At 38.3% G+C, this 13,630-nt stretch overlaps 1 protein-coding gene and 1 long non-coding RNA gene across 18 annotated transcripts in view; one reads left to right on the top strand and one right to left on the bottom strand.

Annotated features, from left to right (window-relative positions):
- The window catches only part of LOC142571500 (uncharacterized), a 236,683-nt gene that overhangs the window by 192,322 nt on the left and 30,731 nt on the right, over positions 1-13,630 (bottom strand). For 2 of the 17 annotated variants that reach the window (XM_075679908.1, XM_075679901.1), the window contains one exon: positions 1,739-1,893. The exons of 8 other annotated variants lie outside the window; for them this stretch is intronic. In XM_075679908.1, coding sequence (XP_075536023.1) covers positions 1,739-1,893 — 155 coding nt within the window. Of the gene's footprint in view, positions 1-1,024; positions 1,894-4,851; positions 6,886-13,630 lie in introns of those variants that run through there. 7 more of the 17 variants (XM_075679902.1, XM_075679911.1, XM_075679900.1 and 4 more) reach the window with 5 other exon arrangements.
- The window catches only part of LOC142571506 (uncharacterized), a 91,679-nt gene that overhangs the window by 60,176 nt on the left and 17,873 nt on the right, over positions 1-13,630 (top strand). The gene's annotated exons all lie outside the window — the stretch shown is intronic.

Here is a 13,630-nt window from a genome sequence, read left to right as displayed (position 1 = left end):
ATGTTTCTTTTAGTGAACAAACAGAACAAACAAAAGAACAAACAGAAGCAACCAAAGAACACAAAAGCTGTGCACACTCGACACCAAAGAAACATTAAGTTCGAACAATGCTTAGCCTTGAGCACATTATAAAGCCCAAGGTGGCCTGTGCCAGAAAAAACTTAATTGTATTGGTGTTCTAAGGAACCAAAAATGTGTGCTTATTCGAATTTTTTGTGCCACTTTCAAATAGTAACCATCATTAAAAGGGTTGTCGTCTTTACGGACATGCCACTATACTATCAAGCAGAGTTAATAACAAGCTTATGGAAATTGACAGAACATGTTTTTAGAGACAAAACCAGGCTTTAATATAAGGCAAGATTGCTTAATAAAGGCACCAATGAACAATCATTTGTACACTAGGCCCCCCTTTATTCATCTGGTTCAAGCCTGCCATGAGTGATAAACATATCTCCTGATCTTCTAACACAGACTTGCAAGCTACAGTGCCTCGAACAAACTACATGTGAATGGAAGGCCGCCTGCTGGAGCTGTGAAGAAGCACTAAAAAGAGCGAAGGCGAAAAAGCAATCATAGTGTAACTGAATCAAGTCAGCAAGTGAAGTATTCTGCGACAATCACTTTCGGCGTTACTATCACTTTCACGTGACATAGTGCTCCACCAGCCAATCGGCTCATCTGGTTCTGCTCAACCAGCCAATCAGCACGCACCTGACAACCAAGGCGATAGTATCACCAAAAGTGATTGTCGCGGGATATATTCACAAGCATGACTGTGAGCTTTGTTCTTGCGAACACGAACACTGGCATATATTTCACAAATTACAAAGCTACTTCTCAAAAAGAAGTGCAGCATTTAAAAGTGTCAACACATCTGGTGTCTGTCAGTAAGCATACACCAAAAATTAAATTGGGTAGCGGAAACTGCATTTATTTTTCCAGCAAAGAGAAAAACTATTTGTTTCTATATTGTGTAACATGTAGTGGATTTTCCAGAGTGAAATTTAGTGAGAAATGCAGCTGTGAAAGCATAACTTTTATTAGTCCACAATTGCAAATCTTAGGCCCTCTTTAGACAATGTGACAAATGGGACAGCCATAATTTAAATTTAGTAAGGCCATTATGCTAAGCTAGTACACTTTCTTGCATCTTGCAAGAGGCATGAATCCTCTAAATATTATTTTATGTGCATCATTATTGTCATGGAGGCTTATGTTATCAATGCAACACCAATCCTTCAATTCTGCAATGGTTAAAGAGCTGATTGTATTTCCATCTAAAGGAGACATTTATGGAACTGCAAGGAAAACCACAGAAGGTTCTGTACCAGGGCTTGCAACAAAAGGAGACAGCAGTCATTTCTTGCACAATGATGTTATCATGAATAGCAACCCCATGCTTTTGGTATAAGTCTACAATGGCTGTATGATTGCTAAAGAAGCACGCACCTGTGTACAACTTTCAGTTCCTGTAAGGTTGCTAAATCACAGCCGCAAGCAGGTTCCAGTCCAGCAGCAATGAGAAGTTGAAAAATATCTACTGAGTGGCTGCACTGGACACAGTTGCATGCAACTGACTGACATGCTTATACAGGGAACGGCTGTACATAAAATGCTCGCCACAAAAGTTGCACTTGAAGCGTGCAATGGAGCCATGCGTCTTGCGGTGGTGGTATAGTCCCGTCACAAAGGCATATGTCTTATGGCATACTTCGCACTCATAAGACTGGCGTACCGGTCGATGCCTATCCATGTGACGCTCCAGAGTTTGTTTGTTGAAGAAACTGCGACCACAGATGTCACAGGTCGGCCTGGCTTCGACTGTGCTTGCAGCAGGAGCAGCAGCATCTTGCTCCATGGATGTGGCCAGTGGTTCAAGGCCGGTGTGACCTGAAAGTTGATATGCCACATTATGTAGCCCCTGTGCCAATATGCCGCCAGAGATGGAAGCAAGCTACGCAGTCTGTGTGGCTCAATTTGTACCACTTGGAATGTAATACTTTCATCTTGCATAAAGGTCACCCCTTATAGGCATTTTAAGAAGAAAGCAAATTTTTTAACTTCACATTTTTACTATCCAACACCTACAAAATAAACTGTACTACATTGTATGGAAGTAATTTTTTATAGCTAGCAATATCAGCTGTGATTTTTTTTCATATGTTCTCATTTCTATGCTTAAAGCTTCTGACAGCCAAAACATCTGACCTTTGACTTTGCCAACACTGATGCTTTTGCCTTGGCAAAGCAAGTTCCACACTGAACATAGCGCTGTATAGCTCTACACAACAATAAACCATGTCGGTTTCACAGTGGCTCTCACAATGTGCTGTGCCAGCAAATTCTAAACTTTTGTCTATTGCCTATCACATTAAGATAACCTGACTTGTGCTTCTGGCATAAAATGGCCAATCTGTAGAAGCTCCAATCACAGATGAATAATGGTGCCAAAGGCCCATTATTCCATGCAGGTCCTCTTTCTCCTAGTTAGCGACTCATAAAATAGTTTTTTTTATCCATTTAATAACTGAAACGTGGGTGTGACACACCAGAATGCTTAACACCAGACTACCAACCAAAGACTTACATTAGTGGAAAAAATTTTTGAGAATATTCCTAGTGGCACTTACTGAACAAGTCCTGTAATTATCCTGAAAGCAGTCAAACCTAGACTCTAACCATAAATATTCATTATTTTTTTATGTTATATACTACATCTGCCAATTAAAGTTCTCACAATGTGAAAAATGCAAAAATGAGTCTTCAGCTGGCCGTGCCATAGAGCATGAATTTGAGGGGTCTTTTGCTAATGCTGCACATATAAATGTGAAGTTGAGCCTCTGATTATTGGCATTAAGCTTAAGCTTTGATAATACATGGCCTTTCTATGGCTTTCCTAGTCTGACTACTCAGGAGGGCAGATGTGCATAATCATGGTAACCAATAGACCGACGTAAAATGAAGCACTGTTTTAGTCCATATGAATGCTAAGACATAGGTCCAGCAGTGAGTCTGCAAGATCCTTCATGAAGGGATTTGCATTAAGCGTGATATTCAACACTGAAAGTGTTCCTAGCATAAAATTTTCTCTTTCTTAAAGTGTGATTACCAAAACCAAAGACACTTGGGAACCTCATGCACTTTCAAGAAAAACAGTAATGCCAGTACGTGGCGCTAAAATAATACCAACGAGTGGTTTCCTTGAAAAGTTATAGCTGGACAGCCACACTCTTGGATGAAAGTTCTGAGACCAATATTGACAAAGGACAAATAAGAAAAAAAAAAAGCTGTAATGAAAAGGGTACTGATATTTAGCATCAGGCAGCTTACCACCGAGATATAACAGTAATGAGAGCAGCATTTAGTAACACACCTTGGAATTTTTCAGATTTAGTTTTTGAATGCTATAAAACACTTCATCATCATCATGAGCAGCAGCAAAAGCAGCCTATTTTATGTTCACTGCAGGACGAAGGCCTCTCCCTGTGATCTCCAATTACCCCGACCTCCAAAACACTTAGTCGCTGTTAACAATTGCTGTTAACACTTTAGCAGGTTATGAATAACATGAACACAAGCTGTCAGAATAAAGGGTGGCACAAGTCCTTATTTAATATAGTAGGCCCCAACAGAAGATTTGTACATGTAGCCTATCACACGTAAGGTGAAAAATAAAAGTTAACATTAGTACAAGCACAGGCCACTGCATGTAAATTGTGTTTTTTTAAGTTTTTCTTTATCCACCACCTTGGAAAGCATGTTTTAAGCTGCCAGAGTATATCCAGCAAGACAATTGCTGATATCAGCTACCAGTAAAGCATTTGCAACAATGTGCACTTCAACTGTTCAAATGTACTGTTACCTTCCACACACAATAACCTAATATAAATTGAAATGACTAGAACAGAGAACACAGCATGTGGTTAGCTTCCACACACAGACAAGAAACCAGCAGATAATTTTTGCAGCTCTCAAGATTATGAATGCAAGGCACATGCTGGGATCACAAAGCAACTAATGCTAAAGACCCAAATCCCATTCCCTCATAGTAGCAATTAAAGCATACAATGTGGTGATGCTCTGATCCACACACTGCTATCATATTTCTTTCATTAATGGAAAGCACGAGTAGTGAAGCTCTGACTGAACAAATTAGTTTAAAATGCAACATAAAAAGAAGAATCCCTATAAAAATTCTTACAGGAGTCTTTCTTCTTTTTATTTTTTTGCAAGAATTAGGTGACCTTAAGATGCATTGCAGAAAATCAACAGAGGCAACTATTATTCGACATCGAACACTTTGTCCTTTTCACTTCCAAGCCAAGCCAGAACATGTGCTCTTTGGACAGTTGCAAGCTGGTGCAGAACACACACACGTAGCTGCTCTAACATTGCTTCACTAGTGTGCATATTACATATGATGGCATTCTGCATCCTTTGTTGGAAACCTTAACTCCTTGCCATAGTGCTTTTTACTGTAGCAAGTACCACTTGAGTAGCTGCATTCTGTGCTATACATCAGGAATAAAGAAATGTTCACTGTACATTCTGATCAGAAGCCAAATAGTTGTGCATCAATGTAAGTAATGGTAAGATGTAAAAGCGCAATACAAACGACACCTAAGCCCTTCAAGAAGAAAAACATGTCAGTAACACATCATGCATTTTGTGTGGATCCACAATGTGTACACCACTGTATAGACATGGTGCTTTTAAAAATGTCTGCTTATGCTGCAACCTTGAGAAAGCCTTTCAAGCCCTCAGGGTATATCCAGCAAGACAATTTATGTTATCAGTGCAGTCAAAACATTGTCTGATAAAAGTAGTTATAGATACAAGGGCTACTACTTTCATAAATCAAAAAGAGTGCTTTATTCAGTTTCTTCATATCCACAGATGTATGACCACACACTTCCCATACTAGTAGCCAAACAATGCTTGCGTGCATATGCAGTAAAGCCACAATGTTATCACTACAGTTAGACAACAACAAAAGGACTGTTCTACTTATTGTCAAAGCCCCATGGTCAGTATGATGAAAGTTGTAGCAATGTGATGACAGGGCACAATGCATCATATACAACTTCAGCCACAGAATGAACCAGAGTTGTTAAGCTACGCACCAATGCTTAGACATCAATCAATTCTGTTGTAGTCTTAACGCAAACTTTTATGAACAAAACGTCCAGTCAGGCACAACATACAAGACAAGCTAACAAGCAGAAAACAGGCAAGAAATGGCGTCTCATGTTAGATGGGAAATAATCAAAAGAGATGCATGCAAGATGCATTCCTCATTCGCAGCACAGGGCAGAAAAAAAGATAAAGTGCAACTTGAAGCATGACCACACAATCCAAAAACAGCCTCACCCTTACTTTCAGGCCTAAAAATAGTCTGTTAATTTACACAGGCCACTAAATGTATACATACTACATAAAGTAAATAAGAGTATTTGCTTGTATCCTCTAATAGAAAACATAAGAAAACCGGTTTCAAGTAAAATTATGAAGCCAGGAACAGAAAAACTGAAGTGTGGCATCGACACTATTCCACAAATGTGCAGACATCATTTAGCTAATGAAAATTACTTAGCCCAACTATCACAGCCTTTCAGAGGCAATCATGTATGAAAGTTTCTACAAGTGCCCCATAACACAAGAAAGCTAGAGAATTCCAAAATGAAAATGAGAACAAGCCACATAATGTAATAATAAAATAAATATAGTAGGTTCAATAAATGACAATTTAAATTACAGAGGAATGTTTTTTTTATGTCAAGCAAAAAACAATATGCATTTCTACAACATTGCAGACCTCACGAGTATTTTACCTCTTACAGATCAGCACTGACTGCTCGAAACTTGTGGATAGGACTTCATTATAGCCTAAATTTTACAGATTAGTTAAACGACTTTTATAATGAGATCCATTCTACAATTTTAAATAAAAAGAAACCCAAACTTCCCTAATGAAACATCTTGTATAGCTGTTCTATGGCATCAATAGTCCCTATAACTGGGGCAAGCTCTTCAGAACTTTGCCATTTAAGACATAAATGCAGACCTGTGGCTACGACATGGAAACAATGCAGCACACTACGGGCTTAACAACATGGCAACTGCACACTAAATTATTTCTCATTCAAAGAACTTGAGATAACAAAAACATGTGATTTACACTGGTGAACTACACTTATACAAAGCACCTAACATAATTAAAACAAACAAACAAAAAATGTTTTTCTGTTTCTTCTTTTTAAGGTTCTCTACACACCATGCAGAGCCACATTTCTCTGCCCTGTCTCCTTTTATGCTTTCCACATCCACACTGAATATGCCACAGAAACCAAAGCTCCTTAATAAGCACAATGACCCTGAACAATGCAAACTATTGGAGACAGAAGTTCACATTTCTGCATGGCCTACATGCCCAATTTAAGTGAGTCCATGGCAGATCCTACACCTTAGAAGTGCAGGCACCACCTACCAATTTCAAAGCTTGATGCCTCGACTGTGAAGAAGCTGTGATTTCTTGTGACATGTGGTCCGAAAACTGTTGTTCCAATATGTAGTACATCTCATATTGCACATTCATTTGCACACATCCAAGCACACACCATCCAAAGACTTGAGAACTTGGGCATTGAAAACACTAAGAGTCTCAGCCATGGTGCTTTACTAAAGATGCGATGGTTAAATTCATTTGCCCAATTTACAAGGTGTACTTGCCCGAAAAGCTTTCTGCTGTTCTCAACGGTCAACTATCAGAACACAGAAGTGTCCAGCTTCGACTTCATGCCTTTGCCAAATGCCAACAGTGCAGAGCAAAGGCAAGGACAGACTCGCATGTTCCTTCTAACAATGGACCCTGGTATGTGTCCACTGCAATAAACACAGGAGCACTGCAGAACATTATTCTTTTGATGCTGCAGTTTATGCTAAACAAAGTCAAATAGAGGCGAAAAAACTATTTTAAACAGTTTTATGTTGTAGAAATTTTAAGAAATTAGGAGGGTTTAGGAGGAGGAATTAGGATGTTGTACTCCTTGTGGATGTAAATGGCCAATGGACTTTACAGCTGATACTGTTTGTACATTTAAAGCTATTGCCTCACTTAAAATTGCAATACGCAGCACTGGATAAACATGTTGTTCAAGGCTGCTTATTTGAGAAAAATCAATGGTCATCATGTATGGCCATTCTAGTAATATAGGCCACAGACCACTTCAGTTTAATAGGAGAAATTTTGGAATGCATCCGTAAACTTGTTCAGAGAGCACTTAAGTGCTCTACCACAATCAAATGCATCAAGTACTTTGCGAACAAACTTCACTGTCAGCTGTTGAAGACTAGCAGGAACAGGAAAAAAACCACAGCCAAACTTTGGATAAACACTCTGTTTTTGCTCCGAAGTGCAAACTCAATGGCATTTCCATCGATTGAAGCATTCTTATACATTATAACATTAACTACTAACAATAAATGCAATCTCTCAAACAGAAAGGCCTTCTGGTAATACAGTTCCAGGAGACAGTTCGGTTAGCAGTGCTACTTCATATATATCTGCCAAATGGTAGCATTTATACAACCAACTTATACTGAAAACTACACATTATAAATAAACTCTTATACTGTTAAAGCTGCCTAGGAGCACTGCTAGAACATACAACACAGGCTTAGGAAAGTCAAAGGATAGTGAACAAAGCAAAACATCAGAGCATTCTGCATAATAACTATGAAATATATCTTGTCTTGTATAAAGGTTAGAAAACCTTCAGCAGTCCTCTCTCAGTACGATATATCATTTACAAGGAGACGCTGTTGCACTGCACTGCTGCATTGAACAACAAGTTATACAAGTGTTGTAGGTTAAAATTTTACAAAATATAAGTAAACCTTCTCTTGAGAGTCTGCTGATTAAAGTGGACAACTCAGAGTATGCCGATGTTTGCAGAAGCACATAAAATTTAGCATGAAGGAAAAGATAAAACAATGACACGAAAAAACTGGGGAACTAGCAAACAGTTCTCAGTTTGCACTTGTCCTACCTTCTAAACTGCATGTAATGCAGCAATACACAAACTACCTGAGCTGCTATTGTCCACATCTTGGTAAGAATCTCCTATGTTGCACCCTTCCAATAAATGGAAGCATGGGCACACTTGGGGGATCTTGTACAAATATACAAGTGAGGTACACATGTTGCATCATCATTAAAGCATCACCACACTTGACCCATTTCTGTTGTAAGCCGTGCATCAATTTGCATATTGGAGTGCTCTACTGGAAAGCACAGCTTGTTGTGAAAACGGCATAGGAACTTACAAGCAGGAAGGCACAGTGATTCAACATGCACAGCCTTAGGAAGTTAATAAAGACCAACGCTTAAAGTTTCATAACACCGGAGTAGCATACAGCAAAGCTTGGAACCAAGTACATATTTTTTACAAAGTAAAGAAATTAAGAAATCATAACAGCTAGAAAACACTGCTATAAACAAATTCGTCCACTACACTGTTTTAAATGATAATTCATACTCTCACACTGCCACTATGCAAGCAAGGATGCTTCATGGTTTCACCGCAAGCACCCAGCCTTTTTTAAATATTTGCGATGTACTGTTATACATGGACATAAAAACATGCACAGGAGCTTAAAAGTCAAATAAAATCAGGGAAATGATTCAACTGTTACAGCTCTCCAGTACACTGCTTGTGGCAGCCTCACAGGTAATTTAAAGAGGAAGGCCCGCAAGAATATACATGGCAACGAATGGCATTTTCTGAAACCGATTTTGACAGCTTACACACACATAGACACTATTGAAAACTAATATGAACATTTTGCGGCTGCATTCTTAGTTACCTCAACTATCAGCTTCCTTTAGTTTTGCCCGTACACATTCAAACCATAAATATGAGGAATGCACAAGCCAGCCCAAGTACAGCTCTACCACGCATACCAATGTGAATTATAATACAAGTGATTCTAGGCATTTCCCAATATGCGACTATGCGATTAAATGTCCTTTATTTTTAATGCCATGAACAAACAACACCTCTTGCAAAGCTAACAATAGGTTATGCATGTCCTATTTGTTTTCCCTTCATCTCTTAAGAACAGCTGTGGTAGGAAAGTGCAACAAAACAGCATGGAATTTAGAACTAATTAACTTTAGAACAGTTAATTTACTCTGTAAGCCCATCACAATCCACTTCTCTTATGGTTACTTAAAAGGCAGAAAAATATAATATAAAAATGATTCAGAAGAACTTGTTCTTGGCCTAGTTGATGTTTAATAAAGGACATGATTATAGCTAAACATACTAGAGGAATAAATATGATAGGAGGTAACAAGGACATATAACGAAAACGACTACACCACCCACTTCATCATTTCAGTTTCTCTCCCTATTTTGTCTTCTCAACAGTAAACATGTCCTTCAAATGAGTTTTTTTTTTTCTCTTAATTAATGGGAGGCAAGTTTCACGTCCATAAAACAAATAAGTCCAAATGCAGCCTTACAGCCCTTTTATCTACATTGGCTGATGATGTTACAGTTTGTTACTCATATACTCGTACCATTAAATGATTTGCGAGAATGAAGCATGCAGATTATATCCACAACATCCTTGTTTACGAATTAATGGTTACATGAGTAAAAAAATTAAGCAAGGAAAAGGTTTGCAAAGAGCAGTCCAAATCATGCCAGTGATAAGTCTCAATCTCCAGTAGACAAAGCTAAAAAAGATAGTGGAACATTTACATCTGCACCTACGTTCAAAGAGCCTGCAACAGACAGTGGAGCAAGAGTCAATTAATCAGGTTATGAGCAAGTAATGAAAGAAAATCAATGCTGGCAGTGTATAAGGTTGCCAACTATCTCTGAGGCATTAAAATAAATTTTATAATAAATGCTTGTGTTTTACTTAAGCTGCAAGGAACATGCAGGGGCATAACATAAAGCGCACTTGCTCCTGCTTGCATAACTTCTTCATTTTACCTGGCTGTATTCTTGGTAAATAGCCCATTAAATAAAAAAAATTGCCTTTTGCAAGTCAAAATGAAAAAGAACCTCTATGAATAGCCACCCATGTTCATAATATAAGCTCTTTCAGTTACATGCCAGCATTTCTACATTTGCTTCCATTGGTAACAAAGATAAAGTGGGAACAATTAATAGTGTCCTATCTCAATACTGCAAAAAATGCTATCACTGGAATTGAAAAGATGTAAAAATACTACAAATGCATTTCTGTAGTCAATGCTTGCTTGCTGTTCCATATTAAAACAGTAAATATAGTAAAGCAGATCAGTGAGCTTTCACAGCTCTCATATCAACAATGCAAAGATTGATCGCAGTTTGTTGTCTTGTTTGCTGTTCCACAGCAAGGTTGAACAGTTTGCAGTTTGGCTTGCACTTCAGTTTACTACTTCATTATTTTTATTTTTGATGTCAACCGACATCCATGCTACAATCAGCAAGATATTACTTTATCTCATTCCTCATGCACAGGGCTTCCCATATTATACAATATGGCTAACTTGCACTTCGGCATGTATGTAAATATGGATCCTCTGCCCACCATAAAGGTTACAGGAATCATCAAATGTTTTTAACTCTCAAAATGTGAAACTGAAGCATTTGGACTGAGCAATCTTACCTCCGTATTCAGAAATGCAACTTAACTTGAAGCTCATGCATGACTTGATATAAATGACGCCTGGTGCGAACGCACCGAAGACACTCATTGCATTTCTTTTGGTGTGTTGACGACAGGCATCGTTTAAATCAAGACAAGCATGGGCTTCAAATTAAGATGCATTTCTGAATACGGGGGTTAGCCCTAGGATACAAGTTGCCAGTACGCATGGACTTGGAAGCAATTCTATGCTACCCATAGGGTGGCAAAGACGTGCCTAGCAGCCCACTCATCACATTGCGCGTGTTTAGTAAAATGGCTACAAAAGTAACATGTGTACAATATTACAGCAGTTAAGTTTATATTAAGCAAGAAAAAATAAACTGCAAGAAACACAAAACACAAGCAAAAAAACCAGTATTGAGAGGAAGTGATATGTTCAAATTATGCAAGAGGTCTCGGGAGAGTAGGGTTAAAGTGAGAGACAACCCACAATCATGCTACGACAAATGGGTTAAAAAGCACCTGGGATGCTTTATGCTTCAGATACCACAGGATACACTGAAAGCTATGTAGACTGTGAAGAGGAGTCGAGAGGACCAGTGAGCACTACCAGTTGCACATATTATTCTTCACAGAAAATGTTATAAGCACGGACGCCATATATAAATAGAAAATTTGGCTGAGCTTCAGAAATTAGCAGGTTTCCCTACCAGTGCACCTAGTATTGACTTGCAATTATCACAATGCTGTTTGCTGCTTCTCAAATAACTTCTAAACTGTTGTGCTATCCAAGAGAACCAATCGCGAAAAGTGTGATCCTGAATTTTCTATAACAGGCTGAAGAACTTCATACCTAAGCCAATCATTAACAATCTAATACTAAGCTTTTTTTAACAGGATCAAGTGCCTCAATTTTAATTATTACATTCTAGCTTTTCATTGAACAAGCATTTGTCAACACTGAATCTTGACATTTAATTAGGACCTCCCAGATGTGCATGACTGATAGAAAGTGAGAAATCCAAAGAGCTATTCAACTCTAGGTGTGCTTTATCATTTTTCATGACAGCAGGAATGACAGCAGGGCAAGAGCTAATGCGTCAACTTAACAATTAAGGCATGACACCTACCAGGAGTACTTGTAAGTCTGAAATAGCTTTCGACTAACCACAGCTCTGTATCAGAGAACCAAATAGGTACCTGATCATTTTCAACACAATATACACCTGTGACAAACAGATGTAAAAATTTCTCCAAATCTGTAACACAAGTACAGAGTGAATAAAGACAAAAAATCAGTGGAGGCAGGAATGTTAGCTGCGATGAATAACCTACAAAATATTCACCAAAATTGTCAATATTTACACTGATCGACTTTATGCTTGCTTTATAATTGAAAACTTCCTTCATGGTTTCAACTATATTATGTCTACTCAGAGTAAACTTAAAACTGATGGTACACTAAAGTAGAAACCCTTATGACGGCACGATACAATGTGAAGCTTGTTTTTACCAAGTGGAAAAAATAATGACAATAATAAAAGCAAGTTGTATGAGCATAAAAAACAGCTAGTGTCAGATGAAAGTGAGAGCCAAAAAAACTTGCACAATGGCTTGAATTGTCAAATTGCTAACATTTACATGCAACTAATCTTTCCATGGCCTCGAGATGTGCACCACATACTTGCTAGAATGGCAAAAATATTAATGCCAAGCATCATTACAACTGCATAAATTAATGTATTCATGCGATACGACCCCCAATATAGTTTAAGCGTCTCAAGAGTTTTTTGCTGTCTTTAGATGGATGATGCAGAAGCAAGTGTGCATTACATCTACCAATCTGCTGTGCTCTTAGATACACGAAATTTGTTGGTTAAAGAGAATATAAATGCCTCTCATTTAAGTGCTTTCACAGTGTTACTGCTCATCCATTGCTGTTACCATGCCTGTTTTTTGCACACGTGCAACATGACTAGCCAGTACACACACCAAAATGGAACCTGGCAGAGGTGGTAACAAAAAGCAGTAATGTTTTGCTGAAACATCGTATCCAAAAAAGAAAAGCATGGGGTGAATGTAGGAATGAATGTAGGTATGAACAAATTGAGAATGGACGTATCAACTCAGTTCAACACAGACCCATTCGATAGGTCAGGTGCTACAGTGTATGCCATTTAGAGAACAATAGCAAATAAATTTTGCCGTCATGGTACTGCTGCTATCAGAACTCACAATTAGGTGTAGGTGCAAGAAAAAGATTAAACCTGGCACAGTACCAAATGCTTATTAGCATGCATTTTTCCCCTATAGCAATGTTTTTAACTGCATTGGTAAATCAGGCTAGCAGAACCTTTCACATGAGCTACTGATATATAGTTGCTATGTTATTCCAGTGGTTTACTAAAGCTATCCAGCCACTCACAGAGTGTTTGTGTGTTATGCAAGCTCAGAGGAAGTAAACTCATTTCCAAAAGACAACACAACTGAACAATCCTACTAACACTTAGGACATACCACACAGTTCCATTGACAACAAAGGTATCCAGTGTTTTCCTACTTGTAATGTGCTATTATCTTGCTGACACCTGTGTGTAGCACACAAAAGCTGCATAAATGGCATTCTAGATGCCGCACCTATAATTGTGGAAACAGTGAATGGAATCTTCCAGAAGAATTGGCAGTAATGGCTATGTGCAGCAACATTTCAGGTTTTACTTTCTTAATTTAAACAAATTTTCAATGCCTAGGTTGAAATAAAAGATGTCTGCGCACATGTACTCACTAATATATGACAAATAATAAAATGTTACTCTGACTGGCACCGCCAAGGTATTGCCATAGTCAGAGTGCTAAATGCCAAGCACATGGATTCTCGAGTTTTCCTCTCTGGCAACAGTATATTTGTTGCTAAAAACTTTGCTGGCAAAGAACACATTAGCAATAAGCTGCATAGCATAAATGCATTCATAACTTTTAC

Source organism: Dermacentor variabilis, chromosome 2 (assembly GCF_050947875.1).
Source record: "Dermacentor variabilis isolate Ectoservices chromosome 2, ASM5094787v1, whole genome shotgun sequence".
In the NCBI taxonomy this organism is placed as follows: domain Eukaryota; kingdom Metazoa; phylum Arthropoda; class Arachnida; order Ixodida; family Ixodidae; genus Dermacentor; species Dermacentor variabilis.
Note: the sequence above shows the minus strand (reverse complement) of the source record. Positions and strands in the feature narration are given on the sequence as shown.